This window comes from Camelina sativa, chromosome 10 (assembly GCF_000633955.1).
Source record: "Camelina sativa cultivar DH55 chromosome 10, Cs, whole genome shotgun sequence".
NCBI classification, from domain to species: Eukaryota; Viridiplantae; Streptophyta; class Magnoliopsida; order Brassicales; family Brassicaceae; genus Camelina; species Camelina sativa.
Window position 1 is genome coordinate 6290754 of NC_025694.1, and position 23317 is coordinate 6314070.

Genomic DNA, 23317 nt, shown 5'->3' on the forward strand with positions numbered 1-23317 from the left:
ATGTTTTTTTTTTTTTTTTTTTGGACACAATGAGTATGATATATTTGTGTTGGTTGGGGTTTTGTTGCACTTCGCATTATTGTTATAACAAGGAGATGGCGTTATAAGAATTTTGACTAATCTATGATTTGAGCTCTAGTTACACATTATTGTTGGACATATGATTGGGTTTTTTTTCGATTTGGAGGAAGAGGTATTTAGAATATTAATAAAAACAGAGTACCGTTTGGTGTCAGAAAAAAAAAAGCAAACAAAAAAAAGCAAAAGAGTATCGATTATAAAATTTGATACGGATTGTATCAAGCTTGACGCGTTCACAACTTGGCTGATGTTATATTAGTCGGCCTACATAGTCGATTGTAACAATCTGAACAAAATAATTTTTAATTATCTTATACCCTTGGCCTAGTTTTTGATGAGCACACATATAGTGGAGTTCGGATACCAATGTGTGGAGTACAATATATTCTTAGTTATCTTTATATCCTTAGCCTAGTCTTCTTCATAACGTTTGGTTGCTCTTTCTTGCTTGCTTGCTAGTCCGACAAACGAACATGTCCAACATTCCGGTTTTCAAAATAACTTTATACAATAAGCTAATTTAGATGCATCACAAAAGTTTAGACGGTTAAATTCTTTTTGCATTATGTTTACTTGTATGTCTTAATTGTATCACACATTCACGGGTAACCTATATATATATATATTTATTTATTAAAAGATTGAATTTCTTTTAGAAAATACAACATATATTAATTGGTTAATCAAATTTTAATACATGTCAAATAGTATATAATTTTTAATTCTTTTTTTTTCCTATTTTATTTCGGCACACTTTCCGAATATTCATGATTTTTCTACTTCTATTTTTCCTTTTTACCATATGGTTTTCCTATTTCTATTCTTATTTGGTAAAAAGTAAAGAACAAATAGATTTACTTATTACTAAAAACATCGATGATAGCACAAAGAGCTTAATTCTAATTGAAAAGCTGTGAAAACGGATCTGTCGAAATCGAAACTGCGTGTGTTCGGATTGAATCTCTCTCTGCAGCTTACGACCAGTGCCTTTTTTTGGCTTTTAAGATTTCAACTTATCCACTCTCGCCTCACAAGTTTCAGTCGAAAGACCACGGATATGAAGTTCTTGCCAAGTCGGAGCCGGATCCTGAGCTGAGCCTGTATCCGGTATAAAGGTTTGTAATTTATGCCTATTAAACTCCCCGTCTCTGCTTCTTAGCTTTTACCAATTCCGTGGTGCATCATATCTGGTTGAGTCTGATACGATTTTTTCTGTTAAATTCTGTTAGACCTGAGAACTTAAAAATTGAACCTTTTTGAGACTAGTGTTAATATCTGTCTCTATGTGTCTACAGACTCTGCTAGTGGACATACTTTTCAAAAGGCCTGAGAGATGAAGATCGTTCATAGGGATTTTGTTCGTAATGGACCCGGAAGCGTTAAGGTTTGATTGCTTCCTTCTTCATCTGGGATTTGTTTTTTTTGTTTTTTTTTTGTGCTCATATGTTTCAGTACTTACTTTATAACTGCAATTCATATGCTTTGTTGGCTTAACTTGAGGGTAGATGGTGGCGGAGGACTCTGATGATCTATGGTATGCTTATAACCTGATTGCTGTTGGTGATAGTGTAATGGCTGTCACTTTTAGGTAAGTTCTTCTTGCAGTTTTCACTGCCCTTTCTTGCTATTGAATGGTTAGGCAAACATGCTTTGATTTTTTCTCATTGAATCATGTATCACATTAGAATTTCGTTGATTTGTAAGATTTTAGTGAAAATCCATAAGGAATAAAGGAATTTGGTGTTTGGTTTAACCGAGATAGTATCCTGCAAGGAGTTAGTAGTTACGGATTTATTTGCCTGTTATCAGAAAAGTTCAAAGAGAGATACCTGGCGGGGGAAGAGACTCTGAACGTGTTAAACTGAAGCTGGAAGTACAAGTTGAGGTATATTTTTAAGGGATTGGATTGAAAATTTGTTAATACCTTTGTGTTGCAGAAAACTATTTTTAAGAATATCATGCTTAGAACCGCAATGACCATAAATGCACTATATTTCCTTACATTCATCTGCGTTATAAAATCGATATTTCTTACATATGTTGTTTTTTTGGTTGTTTTTGGCCTTTTAATCTTGGCACTCTTGACAGTGGAAGATATCTTTGTCTAACTAATTTCATGGTCTGATTGTCTTCAATTCTTTATCAATCATTTAGGAGGTGAACTATGACAAAGACGCGGCTGTTTTGCGCATACGTGGGAAGAATATCCTGGAGAATGAGCACGTAAAGGTAGATGTGAGGCTGACTCTTACCCTGTAATTTTTTTTTCCCGGTGCTGAAGCTCGTTTTGTATCACAGATTGGTGCATTCCATACTTTGGAGCTTGAGCTGAAACGACCTTCTGTACTGAGAAAGGTAGATGTCCTCTTTTTACTAATTTAATCATCCAGATGTTCTGTTCTATTTCTACCTTGTAAGTGTGACAGGATATATCTTGCAATCTGGTTTCTATAATATGAACAACGCGGTGCACACTCATCTAGCGTGAAATACAGTTTGCAAGATAATATCTTTCTCTTTTTATGTGAAAACTTCATTTGTAATCGGTTGTTGTACATGGCCAATTTGCAGGAATTATGGGACTCAATGGCTCTTGATACACTTAAGCAGGCCTCAGGTATACTGCTCAAATGATATCACCTCTTAATTTTTATTACCACAAAACTGCAATGGGGTCTATATATCATATATCATGTTTTTTTTTTGTTCACTTATCTTTTACACAGATCCTGCTGCCAGTGCTGACCTAGCTGTTGTTCTACTGCAAGAAGGATTGGGACAGATATTCCTTGTCGGCAGAAGGTACTGATTGCAGTTGAGAAGGTCCATTGTCAGTGAAATTTGTTATTACTGTAGTTTGTGTTTTGTCGGCATGTATTTCCTTCTTTTTTTCGCTTGGGTAGTTTTGTCTGAACAAAGTATGAAGGGGGTCAAATAGAACCATCCATTTCTGTTGCTTACTTTATTGTTTTGTTTGGCAGTGTGACAAGTAGTCGTGCACGAATAGAAACATCCATACCTAGGAAGCATGGACCTGCAATTGCTGGTTACGAATCTGTATGTTCCTTCACTTTTTTTGACATATATGTGCCCAAAACTATGGTTAATAGAATTTTATATTACAAATAATCGATTCCATTTTTTTTGTTTTTGTGGTTTTTCTGTAGGCTTTGAAGAAGTTCTTCGAGAATGTTCTGCAGGTTTGTTTTAGTTCTTAGAACGTTGATGTTTTCTAACACATACCAAATAGAAAGCACACCAGAGTTACACATATTCTAAAATTCTATTGCAATATCGCAGGCCTTTTTGAAACATGTTGACTTCAGTGTCGTTCGCTGTGCAGTGATCGCAAGTCCCGGCTTTACGAAGGTTTTTTTTTGCCTCTTAAAGACTATTTCTAAATTTACATGAGTCCAGCTGAACAAGCTTATACCTGCTGAAAACATTTACAAGGGTTACAAATTCCCATATATATACGACACACATGAACATGTAATTGTTTCTTATCTTCAGGATCAGTTTCATCGCCACTTATTGTTGGAAGCAGAAAGAAGACAGTTGAGATCTATCATTGAGAACAAATCACGTATAATTCTGGTGCACGCAAACTCTGGATATAGGTAGTGTTTCTGTAGAACAGCTCACTAACCTTTCAAAATAATGTTCTGCCATGCCAACAAAACCACTGAAAGCTGAGTCTCAAATGAGATAACATGCTAAAACGTTAAGGGTGTGGAACAGTGATGTGTGAATTATGCTGTGGATCCGAGTTGCTCGTTGCTGGTTAATCCTGATAATTAGTGTAGCCGGAAAATTCACACTTCCGTGTTTGTATAACAATTTCCAAATTGATCAGATTACAACTATGTTTTAATTTATGTTTGCGGTTGGTATCAGTGTTAACGGGTCTCCTCTACTTGTTTGTATTTCTTTTGCTTGGCCACTTCTCTAATCAGCCCGCTATTCAGCTCATGCAATTGTCTTTGATTTCTAACATTATGTTTTGGTGCGCAGACACAGCCTGGGTGAGGTTCTCCATGCTCCCAACGTGATGAATATGATTAAAGATACAAAAGCAGCAAAAGAGGTAAATTTAAATGTTACTTTAGCTGATACATTACCATCGTTGAATGCTCATTGAAAACTAGGTTAGCTTCAGAGGTCAGTCGTAATAGATTAGATATTGGTGGATAAAGTTCTTGTTAACTGAATGGTCGATGGAACTGGATGGAAAAAGCTTTTTTTTATATCACATTTTGTGTTCACTGTTCCATGACTTTTGTTTTCTGTTTTCTGCATTGAGCTCTTGAAATGTACCTTTGTCATCCACCTGTCTGATGTGAATTTGCCTATTGCAGGTCAAAGCTCTCAACGATTTCCACAGCATGCTTTCAAATGTCAGTTTTTTTCTTATTTTGCGATAAACAGAAAGATTTTCATTTAATATTAAGAATCTCAATGTGTCTTAACACTATTTTGCTTTGGAATCCAGGATCCAGATCGGGCATGCTATGGACCAAAACACGTGGAAGTTGCTCATGAACGAATGGCAATCCAAACACTTCTCATTACGGACGAGCTTTTCAGGTTTAGTAATGGAAAGAGAATACCAATCTTAATGCGTTTTCTTTTGTAGTTTTAAGAGGTAAATTTGAGCTAATAAATATGTAAATTTGGCCCAGGAATTCTGACGTGAAAACAAGGAAGCAGTATGTGAATTTGGTGGAGTCGGTGAAAGGTTCGGGAGGAGAGGCTTTTATATTTTCCGCGATGCATGTGTCAGGGGAACGTTAGTGTTTTCTTCTTTAGCCCTTCTTTCTTATATTAGTGAATTGTGTGATTTTGATCTTGTTTTTGTGCCAAACACTTAATTAACAAGTTTTGATGTAACTTGCAGAATTGGCACAGCTGACTGGAATAGCAGCTCTTCTTAGGTTTCCTTTACCAGAACTCGAAGACATTGAGATGTAAAATATCTTTGGGATATAGAAAAACCATACATATCATATAGGTCTCATACTCGTTTAAAGAGAGATTTGTTTAACTCTTACAAATTAAGTTATAACCATTCGTTGCTGTTGTTCAGCGTTTTTGAGTTGCAGTCGATAAGAATCGTTACACACACCTTGTTGAATAATATTGAGCTTTTCTGCTATTAAAAACACATTTGTTTGTTCATCACTTTACACTTGGTTCTTTACAAATAGACGATACTGTATAAAACCGCAAAAATATGTAATTACAAATTAACATAAGTATGACCAAGGCAAGATCTACGTTTACTTTGGTCTTAATGCTTCTGGTTCGCTCCCATGTCATACGAGTGAGGCGCCAACAACTCTAGTCAAACTCATAATTAAGTTTTACCACTAATAGAAAAGTGGATAATTAAACTACTAATGTGGCAAAATAAGCAAAACCCTCGCAAATTAATAAAAAAGGGGCAAAACAAAACATTAGAAAAAAAAAACCCTATTCGCTGTCTACTTGAGCGAGCAGCCTCTGTCTGCTTCTTCTTCTTCGGGAGAGAGTTCATCAATCGAGTTGCAAATCATGGCGCAGTCTCTGGAGCTTCTGTTGATCCAGTTCCTTATGCCGGACAATGATGCTCGTCGTCAAGCTGAGGATCAGATCCAGCGTCTTGCCAAAGATCCTCAAGTTGTTCCCGCCCTCATTCAGCATCTCCGCACCGCTAAAACCCCTAACGTCCGCCAGCTCGCCGCCGTACTCCTCCGCAAAAGAATCACCGGACATTGGGCTAAGCTTTCTCCTCAGATTAAACAGCTTGTTAAACAATCCTTAATCGAGAGTATCACTGTGGAGAATAGGTAGAACCTTACTTCATCTCTCTCACTTTTACTTCTTCTCTTGTTTCGATTGGGATTTGAGTATTTTGATTCTTATTGGATTTTTTTTACAGTCCACCTGTGAGGCGTGCGAGTGCCAATGTTGTGAGTGTAGTAGCCAAGTACGCTGTTCCTGCTGGAGAGTGGCCTGATTTGTTAACTTTTCTCTTCCAGTGTAGTCAGAGTTCTCAAGAAGACCATCGTGAAGTAACTTTCTTGTGAAACTCTCTGTCTCATGTTTTCTATTTGATGAGTTTTTTGGTTCACTTTGGTTAATCTTTTTTTGTTTGTTTTGTAGGTAGCATTGATCCTTTTCAGCTCTTTGACAGAAACGATTGGGAACACATTTAGGCCATATTTTGCGGACTTGCAGGCTCTTCTTCTCAAGTGTATGCAAGATGAAAGCAGCAGTCGAGTCAGAATTGCTGCTCTCAAGTAATTTACTTTCTCTGGAATATACAAAACATGTTCCTCTTCTCTTGGACCTTTTATTTCTACTCTTTACAAGCTTCTGTAATTTATCAGGGCGGTGGGTTCTTTTCTGGAATTCACAAACGACGGGGATGAAGTGGTAAAATCTAGCGACTTTTCTCTTTCTTGTTAATGTTATAGACATGTTTAAATGTCTCAATAGTATCTAATGCATTGCTGTAGGCTTGGTAACTTTTCTATTTTGTTTGGGACAACTTTTTGTTAAGATAGTTTAAAGACTGATTTGGGATATATGCTTATGTCATGTCTATCAGGTCAAGTTCCGAGACTTCATTCCCAGCATATTGAATGTATCAAGGAAATGTCTTGCATCTGGAGAGGAGGATGTTGCTATACTTGCTTTTGAAATTTTTGATGAACTGATTGAATCTCCTGCTCCCCTTCTTGGAGATTCTGTCAAATCAATCGTGGAGTTCTCTCTTGAAGTTTCCTGTAATCAAAACCTGGAAAGTAGCACCCGTCACCAGGTTAGCTGAATTACTCTGTTTCCCTTGAGATAGGTTCAACTTGTGATGTTATGATTCCTTACACCTTACTCCATTTATTTACCAGGCAATCCAAATACTTTCATGGTTGGCAAAGTACAAATACAATTCCCTTAAAAAACATAAGCTAGTCATACCAATTTTGAAAGTTATGTGCCCTTTACTCGCTGAGTCGTCTGATCAAGAGGACGATGATGATCTTGCTCCTGATCGTGCAGCTGCTGAAGTTATTGACACACTAGCTATGAACCTGCCAAAGCATGTGTTCCCCCCTGTTTTAGAATTTGCTTCCGTGTACTATCAAAATACAAATCCGAAGTTTCGGGAAGCTTCTGCAACAGCTCTAGGTGTTATATCAGAGGGTTGCTTTGATATGATGAAAGAGAAGATGGAACCTGTTCTTAATATAGTCTTAGTAGCTTTAAGAGACCCTGAGCAAATGGTTCGAGGGGCTGCATCATTTGCAATAGGCCAATTCGCCGAGCATCTTCAGCCCGAAATTCTGTCACACTATCAGATTGTTCTTCCATGCCTATTAACTGCGATTGAAGATGCATCTGAGGAAGTGAAGGTAAATAACTAAAGCAGCGAACTGAGCGTCGTTTGTGTTTTTTTTTTTGTGAAAATGCACCTTTCTGCTTTGATAACATGTAACCTTGGTTATTCATAACATTTCTCATTATTGTCTACAGGAAAAGTCACACTACGCTTTAGCAGCATTCTGTGAGAACATGGGAGAGGAAATTGTTCCTTTGCTTGATCATTTAATGCAGAAGCTTATGGCCGCCCTCAAAAGTAGCCCGCGTAATCTACAAGAGACATGCATGGTATACTGACAAATCTTTGCAAGAGTTTCTTTTGAACTGGTATCTGAAATATTTATTTAAGCTTTGTGCTACTTGCTTGCAGTCTGCAATAGGGTCGGTTGCTGCTGCTGCTGAGCAAGCATTCAATCCATATGCTGAGAGCGTTCTAGAGTTGATGAAGTTTTACATGGTTCTCACCAAGGACGAGGATCTTCGTGCCCGTGCAAGGTCTACTGAGCTTGTAGGGATTGTCGCAATGTCTGTTGGGAGAAAAGGGATGGAGGCGATTTTGCCACCTTTCATTGATGCTGCAATATCAGTAATTGCCTTACCATATTCTTTTTCTTTGAACTATATATGTTACTTGTGAAAGAAAGAGCTCACAATCACAAAATACCAGGGATTTGAATTGGACTTCAGTGAGTTGCGAGAATATACTCATGGATTCTTCAGCAACATAGCTGAAATATTGGATGACGCTTTTGCCCAGGTAGGCATACATTGCTTTCTAATAGACTTTATAATAGCTTTGAATTCAGTGATTAGGTTCAAGTAAACAGAAAGTACATTTTTCGCAGTATTTACCTCGCGTTATGCCATTAGTATTTGCGTCGTGCAATCTTGATGATGGATCTGCAGTGGACTTTGATGAGTCAGACGATGAACATGTCAATGATTTTGGTGGGGTATCTTCTGATGATGATGCTCATGATGAGCCCAGAGTTCGGAACATTAGCGTTCGAACAGGAGTTTTGGATGAAAAGGCAGCTGCAACTCAAGCACTTGGCCTGTTTGCACTCCACACTAAAGCTTCTTTTGCACCGTATCCTTCAATTTTCCCGTAACTTAATGGTTATTCTTCTTTGTCTTTTTTCAAGAAACCTTTTTCATGCCTCCTTAACTCACTTATAAGCTACCTCGAGGAATCATTGAGGATTATGGACAAGCATTCTGCATATTTTCATGAAGATGTTCGGCTTCAAGCAGTCACTGGTTTGAAACGTGAGTTTTCTATCTATTGATCATTTGACATCTTGATCCATTGATTGCCATAACTGTGCTGACACAGAAGACCTCTTTCATAACCCTTGGGGTCTCTTCCGTGGGAGGGGACAGATTAATTTTCCTAGGCACATAACCCTTGTTTGATAGACTCATAGCTTCTTCCCAAAATAAGTAAACTGGCCTCATGATTAACAATTTTTGACACTTGTGTATATGATCGATGTGCTAGTTTTCCTTCGTGCCTTTGTTTGATATGTGGTCAACTCTCTAGGCCCTCTTCTCTTGCAATTTTTTGTTCACTACAGTCGTATTAGATATATGAAGCTCAACGGATCTGTTAGAATTTAGAAGCTTACCCAATCTATTGGTTAGACTTGATAATGATGGGGGCATTACAGCTCCTCATTCTATTTTGAGTCTCCGAACTTATAACTCTTTATCTGGTGGAATTGCAGATATATTGGCTGCAGCGCATGCTATCTTCCAGAATCATAATGTAAGAGAATTGCTCATGCATATATCTATCTTTTTTCCCACTCTCTCTCCTCCCCATTCCTCTCCATTCTTTTCTAATTTCCAGCCATGGTTTTCCGAATGTTTTGTTCTTATGTAGGATGGAGCTGGGAAGGCAAATGAAATTCTTGGTAACGCATACTACACAGCATTTTTTTCTCATTAACAACAAGAATGACGAGAAGAAGTTATGACAGTTATTTTTTTCCATTGCAGATACAGTTATGAATAATTATATCAAAACTATGACTGAAGATGACGACAAGGAGGTTGTTGCTCAGGCTTGCATGAGCGTAGCGGATATCATGAAGGATTATGGTTACGTAGCCATTCAAAATTGTAGGTGTCTGTTCTTGTTGGAGTCAGTTTGATGTAATTCAGGACATTCAATTGATCTTACTCTTGTATCCTGTGCTGACATGGTTTCTACTTTCTAGATTTATCACCCCTTGTTGATGCGACGTTGCTACTGCTGACGGAGAAAGCAGCTTGCCAGCAGTACGGAGAAGATGAGAGTGATATTGACGATGATGATACTGGACATGATGAGGTCCTCATGGATGCAGTTTCTGACCTCCTTCCCGCCTTTGCAAAGTGTATGGGTTCTCATTTTGAACCTGTCTTTGCCAAATTCTTTGAGCCGTTGATGAAATTTGCGGTGGGTATTAGTGATTACAGTATTCATTGACATAACTTCTTCCATTGAAATTTTGATACTCACTGGTCCACTTTTGTGTGTGTGTAGAAAGCTTCACGTCCCCCACAGGACAGGACAATGGTAGTTGCAAGTCTTGCTGAAGTTGCTCAAGACATGGGCCCTCCAATCTCTGCCTATGTTGATGTAAGTTTTCTCATCTTATGTTTTCTATGATTGGTGTGTGTGCTGTATTCAAACCAACCATCGGGAGTATTTTTCTTGCAGAGGTTAATGCCCTTGGTGCTCAAAGAATTGGGGTCACCAGAAGCAACTAATAGAAGAAATGCAGCTTTCTGTGTTGGAGAGCTTTGCAAAAACGGGGGTGAAGCTGCTCTTAAGTATCCTTTTCGTGTTACATGATTCAATTCTACTATAATCGTAAAGACTGTTTCTCTCGGTTTTCTCTTGGGCTTTTGGGAGAACATAAGAAAATTGTCAGTCCATGCCATATTTGTCTTCCCTTGACTCAGTACAAGATATTTTGGTGATGTGCTACGAAAGCTTTCCCCTCTTTTCGGGGATTCAGAACCAGAGCTTGCAGTTAGGGATAATGCAGCAGGTGCTACCGCAAGGATGATTGTTGTTCATCCTGAACTAGTCCCGCTAAATCAAGTATGATCTTGGGGGCTTAGGCCAGTTTCATCTATATTTTTGTGTACTTCTTGATACTTATGGAAACACTGTACTCATCCCTAAGTAATACAATCCAGGTACTTCCAGTGTTGTTAAGAGGCCTACCTCTAAAAGAAGATCAAGAAGAGTCCATGGCTGTTTACAGCTGTATATATTCGCTAGTTTTGGCATCCAACCCAGAGGTATATTTTTCCTATGCAAAAAAATTTCGACTTTGGGTTAATATTACTTGGTGTGTGCATTTTGTGAATTCTTTTTGTTTGATTGCCAAAATCAGATCCTCCCTCATGCTCCGGACCTGATTAAAATATTTGGACAAGTAGCGGAGTCGCCAGTGGAAAAAGTAGAAGTGAAAGCAATAGTAGGCAGGACTTTCTCCCACCTGATCTCGCTTTATGGAAATCAGTTGCAGCCAATCATAGGTGGCCTACCGCCTTCTCAAGCTAACGTTCTTGCTGCGTTCGCTTCTACTAGTTGATCGCCCCCATGTTATAATTTTATATATCAAAAACTGTCTTCAGTATTTTTTTTTCGTTTGAAATCTATTCTTTGTTCTTCATTTGAGTGTCAAATCTTGTTTTACATATAATCCAATTTAGCATTTGCGGGTAGCGGGTGTTTTCTTGTCTTGGCTTTGTTTCTTTCGTCAGAGTTTTGTCTTCATTGTTTGTTTTATTTTCTCCATTTATTTATAGTCTTATAAGTTCCCAGATGGTGTTTGTATTTTGTATTTTTGACATTGGACAATATTGTATTTTTTGGCCTTGATAATATTTGAAGGAGTATACGTATACTTACACATACATTACATTACTGTTTTGGTAGCAAATAGATCTTATTCCTTAATTAGACTAGCAATTTGGAACAGAGTGCGAAAGAACTGAGACTCAAATTGGGGGAAGTGTACACATTTCTGCCTCATAGTTTTGTCACAGACACACAGAAAAATGCAAAATGTTAATAATCCTCATGTAGGTTTTGGCAGGAACGAGGCATTTCCATTACTAATGTCTCTCTGGATTTGGGTATTTGTACCGGAAATCAATAAATTTGGTACGGAGATCCGGTTTAGTGTGGTTTGATGGATCAAGCTTTGAAATTGGGGCAAAAAGAAAACCAAAATTTCTCACTTGTTCCTTGTTAGAGAGAGAAAGAGAGAGATCGCCGGAGATGGGTTACGGATGGGCGATCTTCGAGGGGATACTGGTCATGGGATCTCTGTGTCTGTTAGGATCGGCGGGTCTCTGGTTTCTCAATCGGAGGCTTTACAAGGAGTATGAAGAGAAGCGAGCCTTGGTTCAAATCATTTTCAGCATCGTCTTCGCCTTCTCTTGCAACCTCTTGCAGCTCGTTCTCTTCGAAATCATTCCTGTTTTATCTAGAGAGTAAGCCTTTCCCACTTGCTTGTTTACTTTATCGATTGTTCCACTGCTGAATTTTGGCTTGCGTTTGGTGACCTAAGAATTTTTTTCTTGCAACTACTGTTTTGATGAATGAGTAATACATGCAGCATTGATTGATGTGAAAACTTATAATCGTGGATAATGTGTAACATCATTGATGAATTTTACTATTTTTACATCATCATATGACAGGGCTGTGAATCTGTGCATTGAGCTTTGAAAATTACATCAATTTAGTTCTGCATTAGATCCGATACATATCAGCGGACCTATATATAACTCTTTTTGTATCTTTGCAGGGCAAGGATGGTAAACTGGAAGGTGGATCTCTTCTGTTTGATACTGCTCCTTGTTTTCATGTTACCCTATTATCATTGCTATTTGATGCTTCGCAATACTGGTAAGCCCTTTTCCTCATGCCACCTATATTTCTGTTTTGTATTCATGTTCTTCTGTTGTGTCATTTCAAGTGTCCTAGGAATTCCTAAAGTTGTATATTGCATAGATGCTACTCACTTGGGGTCAATAGTTTTTTTTTGCATATGTTGGACTGTCCTTTGCTTTATCAGTTTGTCTTCTAAAACTTGTAGGATGGGGCCTGATTATTGAAACTTTTGGAATAAATTAATTTGCTGATTTTCTCATGATTCACGAGTTTCTATTTGGATTGATATGGAAGAATATGTATATGCATTGCCTTTTGGAATTGATACTTCCTTCTCTCGTTTTTTTGATTAAATATCATAGCACCACATTTCAGGTGTTAGAAGGGAACGTGCTGCTGTTGGGGCCTTTTTATTCTTGACCGCCTTCCTTTATGCTTTCTGGCGCAGGGGAATTCATTTTCCTATGCCTTCAGACAAAGGTACCTCTTTGAGTTTATACACCCTCTCTCTCCCTTCAACACTGTGTAGGCAAGAAGGAAGTTGATCTTAAGTTTCAGTTAGATCTTATTAACATATTTATGAACCAAGTGTACTTCTGAAACTTTGTGGAGTAGGAATCATGTTTTTTTCTTCACTTGAAAGGAGTATTTGAGCATGTTGGCACGGACTATGATTGCATAATTGTAGAAAATACCTTCAGAATAATTTCGTAGAATCAAGTATCCTGCCTTCTTGATGCTTGTGTCTATTTATGCTCGACAGTAGCTTTTATATATACAAATGCTCTCGGTTCTTTTTGTTTTGGATGCTTAAGATCTTGTCACTGCTTGTTGGACTACTTACCTTAGATACCCTTTTATTTTGAAAGGTTTTTTTTCAATGCCTCAACTGGTCAGCAGAATCGGGGTCATTGGTGTCACCCTCATGGCCGTCTTATCGGGTTTTGGAGCTGTAAATTTGCCTTACAGTTATATTTCTCTCTTCATTAGGTACTTCCCTTTATCATTGCTCCTATATTTTCTTCTAGCTTGTGCTTAATCTTGAATGGTTTTGCTGTTTAGTTTTGTTGCGGCTATCTATAGAGTATTTTCCTCTGATGGCACCGTAAACTGGAGTGAATAAATAGATAGACATAATTAGATCTTCATGCGTCAATTGCCACTTTATTTTTGGAACTGAGAGCAAAATGTGACCGGGTTGATGTGGACAGAAAATGTTACTTCTAACACTTATCCTTTAATGAGGCAAATGGTTCTGTGGATTTTGACTTAAAGTAGCTTCATCTTCTGTTATGTAAATGGTTCTACAGCGATAGAAGAGTAGCTGGATTGGGAAATTTTGCGATCTAACAGGTTTTCCTGTCTTTCTTTCTCTCTGGAAACATATAGGGAGATTGAAGAATCAGAAATAAAATCGCTGGAAAGGCAACTGATGCAATCAATTGAGACTTGCATAGCTAAGAAGAAGAAAATTATCTTATGTCAAGTGGAGGTGGAACGAAGTCAAGTGTCAGAAGAAGTATGTTTCCTTCTTCTATTTAAGCACACCCCATATGTGATTATAATTTAAAGTTTCAAATTCTTTAACATTCTGGATTTGGTTAGGATGCTTATCAGACCTGTGTATTCATGTACTCAATTTTAAAACGCTCTTCAGGCTCTGAATTGGTTGTTGTTATCATAACACTTCTTTTTCTTTGCATCAGTCGAAATGCCATAAAGACAATTTTCCCGCATAGACTGATAAATTTCATAATTATGCTTTTCTCTTTATGTTAATTCTGAAATGAGCTTAGGAAGTAATCATCTTGTGGTTTTGGCTTCCAGCATCAAAAGGGTAGGTCTTTCCTTAGAAGATTTGTCGGAACTGTGGTGCGGTCGGTTCAAGATGACCAAAAGGAGCAAGGTCAGTTTATATGATTTAGTTTCAGATGCATTTGTGGCTGCACAACATTATCTTCCTAGAGAGTGATTTTATATCTGCACTATCTTTGACGCCATTAGATTTTATATGTGCACTATCTGTCTAAATTATTTGACAGATTAAATTTTCATCTTGTTTATGTGAGCTGAAATATATAGACGTTCCGATAGAGAATAGGTTGGGCTGTCACAGTTTTCCCCCTGTTACCAGATTTAACTTGAGCATAGGATCATGTATTTTCCTTGGAATTTGATAGTGTACATAATAATATGAGATATTAGCTCGGCATATTAATACCATCTGGCGATATTTCCTCGAATCATTAATATTTTTATTTTACAGATATCAAACTAGTGGAGGCGGAGGTTGAAGGTCTAGAAGAGCTGTCAAAGCAGCTATTCTTGGAAATTTATGAACTCCGCCAAGCAAAGGTTCCCCTTTAGCACCCATTAGTTTTAAATTTATTTACAGAATTCTACTCATTGGCATGGCAATGACATCTTCAACTAAATTATCTGTTACTTAGGTTTATTTCTTGGTGGTCTTGTTGTGTTGTAATATAAACATTTTATAAGCACTTATTTAACTTCATTTCATTTGCAGGATGCTGCTGCTTTTTCTCGAACTTGGAAGGGTCATGTGCAGAACTTACTTGGCTATGCGTGTTCCATCTACTGTGTGTATAAGATGTTAAAGGTAATTTTGTTTTGTGTGTTATATGTGAGGTGCTAGCCTTCAGTACTTCTAACTCTATGTATGTATCCTAGTATTGCAAGACTTGAAATTTTCCGCATGCACGTAACAATGGATTATGGATTCTTGTGGTTAGTGTTAGTTTATTTAATAGAGATGATGCAGAGTTTCTTACAGTATTTTTCAAAGATCTCAGTGGAAAGATAGATTTAAAATTTGTGGATCTCATTACATTGTGTGTGGTTCTGGGATGTGAAGTTTGTAGCTGTTTTCAGGACAGTAATGGTTTCATTAGATAAAAATGTCGTTAATATCTCTTGTGAAATGTTTTTCTCAGTTGTAATTGTGAACCAGTGTTTCTAACTTCTCTGTTATATCCTTGTTTATCTGCAGTCTCTACAGAGTGTCGTTTTCAAGGAGGTATTCTCATGTTTTGTTATACCCTTTATTGTGAATGGCTGCATCCGTTATCATCATTTGTTTACTTATTTACGACATGGAATAGTAATTAGATTATTTACAGGCGGGCACAAAAGATCCTGTCACGATGATGATCAGTATATTCTTGCAGTTTTTTGATATAGGAGTAGATGCTGCATTGCTCTCACAGGTTTGCTTGACTTTGAATTTTAAATGACTTCTATCTTGAAAAATGCTTATATGGCTCTCAATTCACCTTATGAGTCTATTGGTTTCCCAAACATTAGGTCTGACTCTGTCTCTTTCTCTATTATTTTCAGTATATTTCCCTGTTGTTTATTGGGATGTTGATCGTGATATCAGTGAGGGGATTCTTGACGAATCTGATGAAGGTGAGTTCTGATTTTAACGTTCAAGATTTCTTCCATTTCCCTTTATACAATCTTCTGCATTACGGATCCACTCAATTAAACTTTAACCTGACCATAGCACAAATTGATGGCTACTACTTGATTGGCAGTAGTATGGTGATTTTACAAATTACTGGAACATAACTGACAACATACTGAAAGCTTTTGTTTGGAATGCTATTATATAAGTTTTGGTGAATGACTTGGGAATATTTTCGATTGTACAGTTCTTCTTTGCAGTGTCGAGGGTAGGGAGTGGATCTTCAAGCAATGTTGTGCTTTTCCTATCGGAAATCATGGGAATGTACTTTTTGTCTTCCATTCTTCTTATAAGAAAAAGCTTGAGAAATGAGTACAGGTACGGATGAGTCCTCTGATCTTTAACTAAACTGAATAATAAACTAATTGCTGAATGTGTCGTTATATACATGTTTCTTCTGATCTGAAGATGGAAAGTGGATTATATAACTGAAAGCTGTTTTTTGTTGGTACACAGAGGGATAATAACAGATGTATTAGGCGGAGATATTCAGTTTGATTTCTATCATCGATGGTTTGATGCAATATTCGTGGCCAGCGCTTTTCTTTCTCTGCTTTTGCTTTCTGCACACTACACATCTCGTCAAATGGATAAGCACCCAGTTGACTAAGCAAAGAAAGCAAGCATCAGTAAGTTCCCTTGCATTCAGTTTTTCATATAGAAGAAAGTAGTTGAATCAATTACTACGAGTTTAGCATTGGCTTATGTACATTTCTATTTGCTTCGTGATTAGTTGTAAAGAGAATGAGATTTATATGGAGAGTCCCGGAAATCCTAATGGGTACTTACTTGTAACTTGAGTTTGGATTTTTTTTTAGCATTCAATACGAATACATCTATATTTCTGTTACCTATAGTTTTATATTGTTATATTTCTTTTGCAGTACTTTAGGAGGTAATAAAAAAAAAAAAAAAGGAAGAAAAAGGAAAATGAGTAGTGTGGCCACAATGATTGCATGTGGGCATTGACTGGAAAACACGTTTTCATGTTGGTTCAGTTTGAGATACTGAGAGTTATTGTGGTAGAGAGAAAGTTGGTACGTGTGTTTGTTAGGTTCAAATGTCGACTCAACGGCGCTTTTGATCGAATCACATTAATATCCATCCAGGGATAGAATTCTCAGAACTGATATGTTCTGTTTATAAATAAATAAAATCCACATAGAAAGGTGAGAAAGAGATACATCAGTTGAGAATTTATTGACGCTGGTTCGTTCTTTAGGGGAAGAGCTAACTTCGGAACACACACACAACACAAAAAAAGTTACCAATACATATTCCTTGCTTTGCCTTAATCTTTCATACTATGTATATTAATATCATCTCTTAATCAGATCAATCATTCAGCTTACTAGACTGCATATCATTTAATCGATCGGGTTGTAAGGAAAAATCAAAATTTTACTACTATTGAGCGACATCCTTAGACAAGTTAAAAGTAAAATATCTAGTTACAATCAGTAGACAATAAATATCTACGATAAGTAAAGTACACAGACAACAATTTTTTTATGGGACGCTTCTTCACGGCGGGTGATTAAAAAAAAAAGAAAAAGAGAGGGGCTTCAACGGCCTTTGATTTTGGTTTACTGGCTCAGCGCCGCGCTGTGTCTCTAAAACAGCCTGGTGGTAAGCTTCTTCTTGTTGTTTTTTCCCCTTTTTTCCCCTTTTGTTGTGTGTGACCATGATTGTTTCTAGAAACTTTCGCTTCTTTTGATTAGTCTCCTCGATCTACTTGATCGCTTTGACGTAGAAACCCTAATTTCTGGGAGAACCTGTCCTGCAGTGTGTTTTTTTATTCACTCATTCCGATGAGGTTTGTTTGTGCTCCGATTTTTTTNTTTTTTTTTTTTTTTTTGGTCTCTCGTGTGGGATTATCCTCATCCTCACTTTTGGTGTTTCCAATTTCCGTTGTTGATCCTCTGTGTTTATTGCCGTTTTCCTTTGCTTTGGGTTTTTTTTGTTTGATGAGATATATATATATATATATATATCTTGAACATTCCAGTATTGTAGGGTTAAAGCTTGGATGATAGAGACATTTGATTTTCTCTTACAATGACTACACGAAGAAATGGCATTTCTAGGAATCAGCGGGTTGAGAGTTTTCGTGGTGAAGGCCCTAACTGGATCCTTATTGCTGGGGGTGCCTTGTTGAGTACATTGTCTATTCGCTTTGGCTACAAATTAAAGCAGTCCATTGATTCCAAACCTCATTTGAATGCCACTGGTGGATTAAAGCGTACTTAAATTGGTTTTACTGCTTATATACTACATGTCCTAGTATTCACTTGTATAGTCTTATCTTATTGGAGGGTTGTTGTTGTTGTGCAGCCAATGGAACAACATCTGACAGAGGAAGATCTCGAGGATGCTGCTTGCATTCTAATACATCTCCCTGTGAAAGGAATAATCATTGTTGCTTCCACTCCACTCCCGGTGAGAAGTTTGTGAGTTGGTTATTCTTATACTATACTTTAATCTTGAATCCTCACAGTCTCTTGCTGGGTTTGCTAAAAAGATCTTTTCAGATGTTGTAAATTAGTTGATAGAATATGGAGATGGTTCTTACAAGTTTGTAGCCTTTTAGTTTCTTGCATATTGAATGTCATTGTAGCCTAATCTTATGAATCATATTTTAAGAAGCTACTTGCATCAATGAGCTGGCAAATATGGAAGAAGTATCCCACGATGATGTGTTGCGCTATGATTATCTCAGAATGTTAATCTCAGGAACTCAATTTTGTTCCAGGAAAGTTTTGATGCGGATGTTCTGAGAGTTTGCTTCTTTTTTGAATGCAGGAACTGAGAATGGGGAAAGTAATCATGCCACAAACGAGCAAATGGTCGCGTCCAGTACCACGCTGCCTCTTGTGACAGTTCCTACTCCAACATATAGCAAAGAGAATGGAGTCATGTGGGGATCTTCTCCTGATCTCCGGGAAGTGCCCATGAAACCATGCAATCACCAGTCAACCTGCTCAGATTCTCCTTGTGTATCTGAATCCGGCTCAGACATCTTCAGCAAGCGAGAAGTAATACAGAAACTGAGGCAACAGCTGAAGAGACGTGACGACATGATCCTTGAAATGCAAGAACAGATTCTAGAGTTGCAAAGCTCGCTTAACTCGCAGACGGGACACTCCAGCCATGTACAAACACAGCTAGACGCAACAAACAGGGATCTGTTTGAATCAGAAAGAGAAGTTCAGAGACTGAGAAAGGCAATCGCTGACCACTGCGTGGGTAGCAATAATGGTTGGAGTGGTGATGTGAACGGTTTTATGGACAGTGAAAACAGCTACGAGTCACCAGAAAAAGGATCAAAGGATGGAGAAAGAATAGAGATGTTGAGAAAAGAAGTGGGTGAGCTAAAAGAAGTGATAGAAGGGAAGGATTATCTACTTAGTAGCTATAAAGAGCAGAAGATGGAGCTTACGCAGAAGATAAAAGAGTTGCAACAGAGAGTGGATTCACAGCTCCCAAACATATTGTAGGTTGGAAAGGTTAGGCATTGTGCATTCTTTATAACTACTACTACTCTCTCTTTCTTTTCTCGAGAAGAAATATGAACTCTCCGAGGATAGCTCTCTTCTGATTTAGATTGTTTTAGCTTTTGGGCTTTGAATCTCTCCTTTTTTTTTTTTTTTTTTTTTTTCTCCTGGTGGGTGAAGTGAATATTGGAAATCTGAAAAACTGAATACAAATGTCGTGTCTCAACTCTCAAGGCATATAAAAGTTGACTGAAATGTGGACTATCTGTTAGAAGTTCGTTGTTTTTTTTTTTTTGTTAAATTTAATTTATCAAATTCGAAATCTGTTAGGGAAGGAGGACCAATTAATTTAGTAATTTGTCACATAGTGAAGAAAAATGTCAAATAGATCAACCATATAATATATCCAGCTGGTAGTTATTTATTAGTTGTGTACCACTACGACTAAAACTAGTATAAATTAATAATCAACAGAAGAAGAAGATGTAAATTTCAAATCTCTTACACAAATCTAAAATTTCAAATCTCTTACACAAATCTAAAATTTCACTCTTATTAGAACTTAAGCAAAGAATAGAATTATTATTAAACACAAATTTGGAGATGAATGTCTGAAGAGTCTCTCAAGTCTCAACCACCATGAGCGTCATCCATGGGACGTGCCGACGTGGTTGACGCGTGCGGGGATTTTAATTATTTATTTTATTTTAATAAATTCAATAAACAGTTTTTTTTTTCGGAAAAGGGGAAAAAAATAAACGAAGGGAGCTGTGTGTGTGAGGCGCCGTCTCTTCCTTCCCCCTCCACTTTATTTCTCTCTGTTGGGGGGTTTTTAACAGTCATATCCATCGCCGGAGACTCAACGATTCTTCTCGTCAGCGATTTTTCGATTGTCGAGGAGCAGAGACCAGCACGCTCACACTTAAAAAAAAGTCAAGCTGGAGTCTGATAAAGTGAAACTATGGAGCCCTAATCCTCTTACCATTTCTTTTTAAGTTTTCTATGAGGTTTGTATTCCGATTCTTTTATTCGCTCACTGGATATATTTGAGTTGTTCCGTCGGATTTATGTAATTCCTTTTTTTTTTCCCTCTCTCGTTATCGTTCTGATTGCGATTGTTTTGAGTTGAGTCTGAGTTTGGGGTAGCAATTAATGGCTTCTATCTACAAAAGTTATAAGGGGTCCTTTTTATTTTGCTTCATGTTCAAGTCAAGTATCTCTTCGTGTGTCTCTCTCTCTCTCTCTATTAGCTCTTTCGGGATAGAGGAGGAGACTTTGCTTTTTTAACGTCTAATCAAAATCCCATGGCATCTACATTTTGATTACTCTTTCAGGTAGCTCGTTTTTTTTTTTGTTTTTTTGTTTTTGCATTTTTTTTTTTTTGATTTTAGAGATTGATTCCATGGGGTTTCTCGTATAAGAATGTTTGACTAACAGAAACTAAATCGTTTGCTGTGAGATGCTTATTGATTCGAGATAATGCCTAAAACATGTTGCTTCTGGCTCAATATCTTGTGTATATTTTAATGTAGGTTTTGGAATCTTGTATATTTTAAGCATTTTTTGTGATTTTCAAAACTGTGTACCGGTTGTTTTTCTTGTGTGTAAACCACAATTCTCGTCTATTTTTTTCGCAGATGTAATATGCCCAAATTCTTTCTGATCATTAATCATGATTTTGTTCTGGTGAATGTAGGTTATGTTTGGATGATAGAGACATTTTTGACTTTCTCTTACAATGAGTACACGAAGATCTGGCATTTCCAAGCATCAACGAGCTGATAAATTTTGTGGTGAAGGCCCTAATTGGATACTAATTGCTGGGGGTGCCTTGTTGAGCACATTGTCTATTCGATTTGGGTACAAGCTTAAGCAGTCACTTGATTGGAAACCTCAATCGAATAGCTCTTCTGGGTTAAAAGGTACTTACTTTTATTGCTGTGTTGCTTACCATATGTTTTATAATTTGGTTGTAGTTTTTGTCCCTCGTAACGAGATTTTGTTGTGCAGCCAATGGAGGAGCATCTGAGAGGCAAAAATCTACAAGCTGTTGCTTGCACTCTAACACGTTTTCCTGTGCACACAGTAATGATTGCTTCCGCTCCATTCCAGGTGTGACTTTGTAACTTTCTGTTCTAATGGAAGAATTTTCTCATAGATATTTGTTCAAGCCACTAAACAAACACAATATGCTAGTGTCTTGGTCTTGCGTCATCTCTTACTAGGTTTCCTTTTATCAACATGTGAAGTGAAAACGATGCGTGAGATTTAGTCAATTCTAGCTGGAAGAATGTGTAGACGTTGCTACTGAATCCTTGCCTGCCTAACGATGTCTTTGAAGGCCAATTACATAACAGATGTTAATGAGGTTGGCAACTAGGGAATCGAATTTGAAGTTGCGGATTGCTTAAAATAATTAAAATTACAAGTACCAAAATTATCATCTTTGAACTGGTTGAACCAATTATCTCTTCTTTGAACTGGTTGAACCAATTACATAACTGATTGCATAAATGAAGCTGGCAACTAGGGAAGCAGTCTTTCTCCAATGATGGTTGTCCCTAGTGGCTGAATGCTAACAATAGTTACAAGATTTGTCATTTTCCAAGAAATTGGTTGAAGCACAGTTACAAGATTTGTACTATTATATCTAGAAATGAGTTCTTTTGGCTCTTTGGAAAATCTCTGAATCGCCGTTCTCTCTATCAATGTGTATTCCAGGGCAGTTAGTCGTGTTTGGATCTCATCAGACTTTGCTTCTTTTTTTTTGTAGGAAGTGAGAATGTGGAGGGAAAAGAGGTGACAGACGAGCAAATGGTATCCGCATCTGACACTTCACTGCCTCTTGTGACAGTTCCTGCTCCATCATTTAGCAAAGAGAATGGAGTCATGTGGGCTACTTCTCCTGATCGCCTGGAACTTCCCCCAAAACCATACAATCACCATTCGACGTGCTCAGATTCTCCTTGCGTATCTGAAACCAGCTCAGATATCTTCAGCAAACGGGAAGTTATACAGAAACTGAGGCAACAGCTGAAGAGACGCGATGACATGATACTGGAAATGCAGGTACAGATTCTAGAGCTGCAAAACTCGTATAACGCGCAGACGGCACACTCTAGCCATCTCCAGGAACAGCTAGACACAATGAACAGAGACCTATTTGAATCAGAAAGAGAAGTTCAGAGACTGAGAAAGGCGATAGCTGATCACAGCGTGGGATGCGGCGCAGGTAGCAATGGCAAGACATCTCCCGTTGCACCTTGGAGTGGCCATGTGAACGGGTTTATGGACAGCGAAAGCAACTATGAGTCACAGGAAAAGGGATCAAGGGATGGAGAAAGAGTAGAGATGTTGAAAAAGGAAGTGAGTGAGCTGAAAGAGGTTATAGAAGGGAAGGATTATCTACTTAGAAGCTATAAGGAGCAGAAGATGGAGCTTACGCAGAAGATAAAAGAGTTGCAACAGAGATTGGACTCACAGGTCCCAATCATATTGTAGTAGGTGGTAAGGTTAGGCATTGTGCATACTTGAGTCTTTTTTTTTTATTTTCTCTATTATTTTCCTTTTTTTTCGAGAAAATGAATCTATGTCCTAAGATAAAAGATGGTTGGAGATAGAGATTTTCAGGTTTCTTTCTGGCTTTAGCTTTCGTTTTTTTTGAATTGTCTTGATTCTTGGTTTTTTGGAGGGTCTTTTATCTCTCGTTTGGTGTAAAGGAAAATAGTTGTTGAAGAGTTTGCCGCGGGTAATAGTTTCCTGCTTTTCCCTGGTTCTATTCGCCTTCTCCATAAATGGGACCTAAACCCATTAGTAATGACAAAAATGACACTTATAATTGAAATTAGTGAGAAAAAAAATATATTGTTTTGTTACCAATGTTGTTTTGGACGGACTAGATTAAATTGTTAGTGACAACAAATGGTAAATGACGAACACAACACTCTTAAAATAACACCATTTTCAACCAACTTTACCATAGTCACCACC

At 37.6% G+C, this 23317-nt stretch overlaps 5 protein-coding genes across 14 annotated transcripts; all 5 read left to right on the top strand.

Moving 5' to 3' along the window:
• LOC104717465 (protein PELOTA 1) lies at nucleotides 941–5245 on the top strand. Its single transcript, XM_010435029.2, has 17 exons — nucleotides 941–1196; nucleotides 1377–1465; nucleotides 1587–1669; nucleotides 1891–1966; nucleotides 2236–2310; nucleotides 2380–2436; nucleotides 2653–2698; nucleotides 2808–2883; nucleotides 3063–3138; nucleotides 3249–3281; nucleotides 3382–3450; nucleotides 3595–3701; nucleotides 4096–4168; nucleotides 4440–4478; nucleotides 4574–4668; nucleotides 4764–4870; nucleotides 4979–5245. The coding sequence occupies exons 2-17, from the start codon at nucleotides 1415–1417 to the stop codon at nucleotides 5050–5052; spliced, it is 1137 nt and encodes a 378-aa protein (XP_010433331.1). The 5' UTR covers nucleotides 941–1196; nucleotides 1377–1414; the 3' UTR covers nucleotides 5053–5245.
• LOC104717466 (importin-4-like) lies at nucleotides 5635–11361 on the top strand. The gene is made up of 20 exons (XM_010435030.2): nucleotides 5635–5909; nucleotides 6002–6134; nucleotides 6226–6362; nucleotides 6453–6498; nucleotides 6674–6886; nucleotides 6972–7475; nucleotides 7597–7731; nucleotides 7814–8029; nucleotides 8111–8200; nucleotides 8289–8533; nucleotides 8624–8712; nucleotides 9171–9211; nucleotides 9329–9359; nucleotides 9445–9567; nucleotides 9666–9886; nucleotides 9974–10069; nucleotides 10151–10263; nucleotides 10402–10537; nucleotides 10636–10740; nucleotides 10836–11361. Exons 1-20 carry the CDS (start codon nucleotides 5635–5637, stop codon nucleotides 11034–11036), a joined length of 3150 nt encoding a protein of 1049 aa, XP_010433332.1. The 3' UTR covers nucleotides 11037–11361.
• Nucleotides 11614–16959, top strand: LOC104717468 (GPCR-type G protein 2). 4 transcript variants are annotated; one of them, XR_756230.2, is made up of 15 exons: nucleotides 11614–11943; nucleotides 12261–12361; nucleotides 12722–12826; nucleotides 13216–13336; nucleotides 13736–13865; nucleotides 14174–14252; nucleotides 14613–14701; nucleotides 14874–14966; nucleotides 15357–15383; nucleotides 15487–15573; nucleotides 15704–15775; nucleotides 16021–16151; nucleotides 16290–16462; nucleotides 16567–16614; nucleotides 16718–16959. XR_756230.2 is itself a non-coding variant. In XM_010435038.2 (14 exons), exons 1-13 carry the CDS (start codon nucleotides 11729–11731, stop codon nucleotides 16441–16443), a joined length of 1404 nt encoding a protein of 467 aa, XP_010433340.1. In that variant the 5' UTR covers nucleotides 11614–11728; the 3' UTR covers nucleotides 16444–16462; nucleotides 16567–16674. The 4 variants fall into 4 exon arrangements, 2 of the variants coding, with proteins under 2 accessions (XP_010433340.1, XP_010433339.1); XR_756229.2 differs by having other exon boundaries at nucleotides 16290–16614; XM_010435038.2 differs by lacking the exon at nucleotides 16718–16959 and having other exon boundaries at nucleotides 16567–16674.
• Nucleotides 17201–19534, top strand: LOC104717467. 7 transcript variants are annotated; one of them, XM_010435033.2, is made up of 5 exons: nucleotides 17201–17462; nucleotides 17555–17649; nucleotides 17842–18075; nucleotides 18168–18272; nucleotides 18636–19534. In XM_010435033.2, the coding sequence occupies exons 3-5, from the start codon at nucleotides 17892–17894 to the stop codon at nucleotides 19328–19330; spliced, it is 984 nt and encodes a 327-aa protein (XP_010433335.1). In that variant the 5' UTR covers nucleotides 17201–17462; nucleotides 17555–17649; nucleotides 17842–17891; the 3' UTR covers nucleotides 19331–19534. The 7 variants fall into 7 exon arrangements, with proteins under 7 accessions (XP_010433335.1, XP_010433337.1, XP_010433334.1 ...); XM_010435035.2 differs by having other exon boundaries at nucleotides 17850–18075; XM_010435032.2 differs by lacking the exon at nucleotides 17555–17649.
• Nucleotides 20059–23105, top strand: LOC104717469. Its single transcript, XM_010435039.2, has 4 exons — nucleotides 20059–20334; nucleotides 21024–21249; nucleotides 21338–21439; nucleotides 22101–23105. The coding sequence occupies exons 2-4, from the start codon at nucleotides 21066–21068 to the stop codon at nucleotides 22826–22828; spliced, it is 1014 nt and encodes a 337-aa protein (XP_010433341.1). The 5' UTR covers nucleotides 20059–20334; nucleotides 21024–21065; the 3' UTR covers nucleotides 22829–23105.

Coding starts and splice junctions, on each gene's coding strand:
- LOC104717465 (XM_010435029.2), top strand. CDS start 1,415: ATGAAGATCGTTCATAGGGATTTTGTTCGTAATGGACCCGGAAGCGTT. Junction 1,466..1,586: donor ATGGACCCGGAAGCGTTAAG/GTTTGATTGCTT, acceptor ACTTGAGGGTAG/ATGGTGGCGGAGGACTCTGA. Junction 3,139..3,248: donor CAATTGCTGGTTACGAATCT/GTATGTTCCTTC, acceptor GTTTTTCTGTAG/GCTTTGAAGAAGTTCTTCGA.
- LOC104717469 (XM_010435039.2), top strand. CDS start 21,066: ATGAGTACACGAAGATCTGGCATTTCCAAGCATCAACGAGCTGATAAA. Junction 21,250..21,337: donor TAGCTCTTCTGGGTTAAAAG/GTACTTACTTTT, acceptor TTTGTTGTGCAG/CCAATGGAGGAGCATCTGAG. Junction 21,440..22,100: donor TTGCTTCCGCTCCATTCCAG/GTGTGACTTTGT, acceptor TTTTTTTTGTAG/GAAGTGAGAATGTGGAGGGA.
- LOC104717467 (XM_010435033.2), top strand. CDS start 17,892: ATGACTACACGAAGAAATGGCATTTCTAGGAATCAGCGGGTTGAGAGT. Junction 18,076..18,167: donor TGCCACTGGTGGATTAAAGC/GTACTTAAATTG, acceptor GTTGTTGTGCAG/CCAATGGAACAACATCTGAC. Junction 18,273..18,635: donor TTGCTTCCACTCCACTCCCG/GTGAGAAGTTTG, acceptor TTTTGAATGCAG/GAACTGAGAATGGGGAAAGT.
- LOC104717466 (XM_010435030.2), top strand. CDS start 5,635: ATGGCGCAGTCTCTGGAGCTTCTGTTGATCCAGTTCCTTATGCCGGAC. Junction 10,070..10,150: donor CAATCTCTGCCTATGTTGAT/GTAAGTTTTCTC, acceptor TTTTTCTTGCAG/AGGTTAATGCCCTTGGTGCT. Junction 10,741..10,835: donor TTTTGGCATCCAACCCAGAG/GTATATTTTTCC, acceptor TGCCAAAATCAG/ATCCTCCCTCATGCTCCGGA.
- LOC104717468 (XM_010435037.2), top strand. CDS start 11,729: ATGGGTTACGGATGGGCGATCTTCGAGGGGATACTGGTCATGGGATCT. Junction 13,337..13,735: donor TATATTTCTCTCTTCATTAG/GTACTTCCCTTT, acceptor GGAAACATATAG/GGAGATTGAAGAATCAGAAA. Junction 13,866..14,173: donor GAAGTCAAGTGTCAGAAGAA/GTATGTTTCCTT, acceptor TTTGGCTTCCAG/CATCAAAAGGGTAGGTCTTT.